The sequence below is a fragment of the Pteropus alecto genome, unplaced genomic scaffold, assembly GCF_000325575.1.
Source record: "Pteropus alecto unplaced genomic scaffold, ASM32557v1 scaffold177, whole genome shotgun sequence".
Taxonomy (NCBI): Eukaryota; Metazoa; Chordata; class Mammalia; order Chiroptera; family Pteropodidae; genus Pteropus; species Pteropus alecto.
Window position 1 is genome coordinate 7470887 of NW_006442207.1, and position 5237 is coordinate 7476123.

The 5237-nt window shown below is 46.8% G+C and overlaps 1 protein-coding gene and 1 pseudogene across 3 annotated transcripts in view; one reads left to right on the forward strand and one right to left on the reverse strand.

Moving 5' to 3' along the window:
- Positions 1 to 490: 490 nt before the first annotated feature.
- LOC112470228 lies at positions 491 to 609 on the reverse strand (annotated as a pseudogene).
- A 2447-nt stretch (positions 610 to 3056) lies between these two features.
- The window catches only part of XPNPEP1 (X-prolyl aminopeptidase 1), a 47245-nt gene continuing 45064 nt past the window's right edge, over positions 3057 to 5237 (forward strand). For all 3 annotated transcript variants that reach the window (XM_015596348.2, XM_006920872.3, XM_025039134.1), the window contains exon 1: positions 3057 to 3180. In XM_015596348.2, coding sequence (XP_015451834.1) covers positions 3149 to 3180 — 32 coding nt within the window. In that variant the 5' untranslated portion in view covers positions 3057 to 3148. The remainder of the gene's footprint in view (positions 3181 to 5237) is intronic.

Consider the following 5237-nt stretch of genomic DNA (forward strand, 5'->3'; position numbering starts at 1 on the left):
CCTGAAGGAGAATGGATGAATGTTGTGTGACCAAAATAACGGTTCCACAGTTCATGTTCTTGGACATTCAGAATTCATTTTGTATTGTTTACTAGAGCTTTTATAACAAAATACCACACACTGGGTGGCTTAAATAGAAATTTATTGTCTCACAGTTCTGGAGTCTGGAAGTCGAAGATTAAGGCATCCACAAGGTTGGTTCCTTCTGAGTGACACAAAGAAAAAACTGTTCCAGGCCTCGCTCCTAACTTCTGGTGGTTTGTGGCAACCTTCGGTGTTCCTTGGCTTATAGATATATCACCCTAAGTTTTGCTTTCATCTTCACATGGTGTTCTCTCTGTGTCTAAATTTTCCTTTTTTATTTTCAATTTTATTTTTGATTTTTTTATTTCAAAATTTTTTCAGGTGAGGCAACCCTTGGTTGACTTCACAGATTGCAAGGACCTTGTCAGTTTACAATCCCTTATTTTTTTAAATTTTTTATTTTTTATGCCTACAGCACCTGGTCTTCCTAGGTGGTCTCCCATCCAAGTACTAACAAGGCCCGACTGCGCTTAGCTTCCGAGATCAGATGGGATCAGACTTGTTCAGGGTGGCATAGCCGTAGACTAAATTTCTCCTTTTTATAAAGACACCAGTCATATTGCATGAGGGTCATACTCTAGTATGACCTCATCTTAAACTACATCTACAACGACCCTGTACCCAAACAAGATCACATTTTGAGGTACTAGGGGTTTGGGCTTCAACATATGAATTTTGAGAGGATGTAATTCAATCCATGTTTCTAGACATTTAATATTTCTGGCTACATTCAAAATCTATCTAGTTTGAGTTTGAAAGATGAATGATGAATCCAGTTGCCTCGCTCCTTCCACTGTGTGGGTAAGTTTGGATGACATGACTTCTAGTCATATAACTTAATGATTATTGTTCTGGGGCTAGGAATCCATCCTGTTGTCTCAATGTACACCACAACCCCATTGCTTTCTAGCTTGCGGACTTTGGGTAAGCAACTTAACCTCTGCAAACTCGTCTCTTCAACCAGTAAATAACAGTCCTTCACTCATTGTGTGCTAGGCACATAGCACTCAGCAAATGTTAGTCAGTGTGACTGTAATACTTCTTCAAACATGTGAGCAGAGCCTGACAGAATCCCCGCTGTTCTCACCTCTGGTGATAATTCAGCTCAACTTCTCCCGAGGTTCTGCCGGAAGAAGTTTAAGAGGGGGGAGGGTGCTTTGTTATCCTGCAAATGGGACTACAAATCTGTTTCAGGGAACACAAAGTACTTCTTTTTTTTCTTCCCTAAAGCCAGATTCCATAAATTCTGAGCAGACTTCTCCTAGGCAACATGATTACAAAATACCTGTTCCCCTTAGGTCCCACTTATCTGTCTATCTGACATCTTTTTTTTTTCTCTCACAACTTGATCTTGCCCAACACCTCTCAGATGTGGGCTGGAACCCTTCGTTTTATTTACAAGCTCTCTTTTTGGCTCCATAAATTCGGGGAAATGGAACAGATGTCTGCTGCTTTCCAAGGCGCCACACCTTTTAGTTCTTTTGTAGTTTCTCTACAGGGCTGACTTTAGCTTATCCAAATGCTCATTAAATAACAACTGGAACTTCAAGCTCTTGACGTCAGCAGAATCTCTTTGATTACAGGTGTATTAGGGCTTCATCAAGGTCAAAACAGGAGGTGTAAGTCACCTTTAAAAACGTCATCACTTTCATTTAGCAAATATTTCTTAAATGCTGACTCTGTGCTAGGAGCATTTCTAAGCACCAGGGATATAACAATGAACAAGAGAGCCACTGTCCTTACTCTTGAGGAATGTTCCCATTCTGCGAACATTCATTCATGCAGAAAATATATAATGAGAATTTACTACATATAGGTATTGTTCATCATTAAACAAAACAGGAACAATTCCTGCACTGACGGCTATATTGTGTGTGTGTGTGTGCACGTGTGTGTGTGTTTGTGTGTGTAGGGGGCAGAATACAATATATATAAGTAAATTTTATCATGTTAACAGGTGATAAGTGCTATGAAAAAATAGAGCAAAGTAAAGGTTAGGAATGTTGGGGGCAGTTACAGTTTTAAATAGGATGCTCAGGGTAGGTCTCATTGAGGTGATACTTGAGCGAAAACTTGAAAGCAGTGAAGGAAAGGTGAGGAAGGAGCTGGGATATTTGGGGAAAGAGCAAGTCCAAAGGCCCTGTGGCATGAGTGTACCCAGCTTTTTCAAGGATAGCAAGGAGGCCAGTTTAGCTGGAGCAGAGTGAGCAAGGTGAGAACGAAAGGAAATGCGGTTAGAGGCAGATCAAGTAGAGCTTTTATTTTGAATGAAATAAGGAACTATCGGCAAGTGCTTAGACTAGGGACACGATCTCATACGTCAAAGGATTTACTTGGCTGCTGTGTTTACTAGACTGTGCAGGTGCCTGGTGGCGTCAGGGAGGCCAGTGTAGTCAATCACATGGGCGACGGAGTAGTGACACAGACCAAAGAGGGTACAGTTGGGGTGGTAAGAAGTGGTCGGATTAGGAATCTATTTGCAGATTCGATTTTCCGACAGACTGTATGTGGGGAGTGAATGAGGGGGCAGGGATGACTCTATGATTTTTGGCCTGAGCATCTGAAAGGATGGAGATGGTGAAGACTGGTGAACATTTTTGTTTCGGTGCGTTGGGCCAGGAAAGCCATTCGGATATATTAGGTTTGAGGTGCCTAAGTGGAGTGGGAAGCTGTATTTTAAAGCTGTCTGGAGAAGTGATTTTTGGGGACATCTCTAAAGCCTCAGGAAGTGCGACCCGATTGAGGTATATTTCCAGGCCACGTGCTTCTCCTCTCCGCCCTCCTAAAGGCCGTAACACCGCAGGCGGGCGGCAAAGCCCTTCTTTTTCCTCTTTGGGGGATGGTGAGAAAAACAAACAGAGAAGCCGCACTGCGATACGGCGGCCAACCTCAAACTCCCAGCATGGAAAGAAGCAATGCCCACTAGACTGAAACGCAGGCGGGAAACGGCTTCCAGGACCGCGCAAATGCTTGCGCGCCCTCCGGCCTCCCACCCTCCAGTCCTTCCGCGGGTGATCAGCTGGTCTGCGCTCCCCTTACGTGGGTCGGGGCACGTCACCGCCGAATGGCAGCCTCCAGAAAGGCACCGCGAGTAAGGTGAGGGGACTCTGCTGGGGAGCCGGCGTCCGAGCAGCGCACGGCCCCCCGGGTCCGGGCGCGTGTGTGGCCCTCCAGAGGGCAGAGACAAGCCTGTGAGGAGCGGCGCGCAGCCCACCGCAGCTGGGCGAGGGCCGGGGCTCGCCGGAGCACCACCGAGTGAGAGTAGGGGGAGGGAGTCATGCAGCCGGGCAAGTTCCGGTTTGTTTCTCGCGGGGCCATGGCCACCCCCAGGCATCCCGAGCCCCAGCCGGGTGCCCGGATGAGTGTGTTCGTGGAGCTACCGCTTTCGGCCCGAGGGGGCGGTGGCCATCGCAGCCCCCGACCCAGCAGGAAGGCCCCGCTGTTGCAGGAAGTTGACTCCTCCTCGCTCCTCCCAGGGTCCAGGGAGGTAGGCGAGTTCCTGCCCTCCACTCCCTACTCTGCGAGTCTAATCCTCATATTCCAACCCTAGAAATACTGACCACCTGCATTTCGCTTTACAGATCTGTCACCATCACAAAGATAGGCAACCGCGGGCCCCTCTCTGCCCACATGGTTTTAGAAGGCTTGAAAGGGAACACTTTGGCACGATCACCAGGAAAATCTCACCAGTAACCTGTCCTCTTTTCTCCCAGGATACAGGGAGATGAGAAGGATAATCCTTCAGTTTGACGTTAAATACATTTCAGCCTATTCTTCCCCCACAGCCAGGGTATACTTATCAGAGCAGCTAACAAAGTGGGAGGCAGAGATAAGTTCAGAGTTCACAAAGGCCAGAAGCCAAACTCCCTGGAGATCCACATGGGGTCAGGCATCCTCCAACTGGCTGAAACTTGAATGCACAAGTTTTGCTGCATGGCCAGGCTCACTTGCTGAACACAGACCATGGCTTGTACTTGTGTTTGTGAGTGGACAGATCCCAAGTCGACCTTGACCTGGAGTTGGCCTTGCTACAGCATGTTAGGGATGAGAAGGAACCATGCCTGCATTATGGAAGGGTGTGGTGAGGTGTGGCAGACTTGCACGTGGAAGGAGCTGCCTGTATGTTAAATGCTGGAAATGGGGCCAGGCATGCGAATAATGATGAGTTAGGCCCTAGGTGAAGAAAGAGCCTTTGAGGACCAAGATGGTCTTTGCTGGGTTCATAGAATTACAACATTTTAGGAGCAGAAGGATCATTCAACATCAGCTGATAGAGCTTCTTTACCTTATGGTGCAGGCCACTGAGAGTCTGAGAGAAGGCAGGCTGTTTGCTCCAGGTACCTCCCCTGGTGGCAGATTTGAGTGCCATTTAGAGTGAAAATGACTCAGTTTAGGTGATGGAAACTGCACTCAAATTGACTTAGGTAAAAGGAGTTGAGCTGGCTTTTAGTGCACCTGAGTCCAGGAGACCAACACTAGCATCAGACTTGCTTTTCTTTTGTATCTCTTGGCTCTGATTTCTTCAGTGTTGGCTTTATTGATAGGCAGACTTGCCTTATGGCAAGTTATGACAGTTTTAGGCTGACAGCCCCAGCAAAAATAGAGTCCTCTTAATGGTTGGAACAGAAATCTCAGATCTGATTCTCGCTTGGCTGATTCGGTCCTCATACCTGAGCCAGTCATTGTGTCTAGAGGGATAGATTGACCAGGCCAGGGTCCCAGAACTTGGTGGGTGAGTAGGTGAGACTCATTCCAACTCTGGGGACTGAAAGTGGAGAAGAGACATTCTCAAAAGGAAAACCAAGATGCTGTGTTCAAAAGAAGGAGGGGTGGATTCTGGGTAGGCAAAGACAATATCACCCAGTTCCGCATTCTAGAACTTGTTCCATTCTAACCTTGTTTCACCTTATTAGATGTGATTGAGCATCCTGGTCCTTGTTTTACCCCATCGTGAGTGGTTGGCATGTATGATTCTCATCATGAGCTCAGGAAAGGGGAATGGTTTAAAAGAGAGAGAGGGTTTCTTTAAAAAGAGAGAGAGGGAGAAAAACGTGCCATAACCATCTTATGCAAAGATCAAACAGGAAGTTCTCTGCACTCTTCTTTCCCCTTACCTACCTCATGGCTCATGATGTTGAGAAGATGTAGGCACA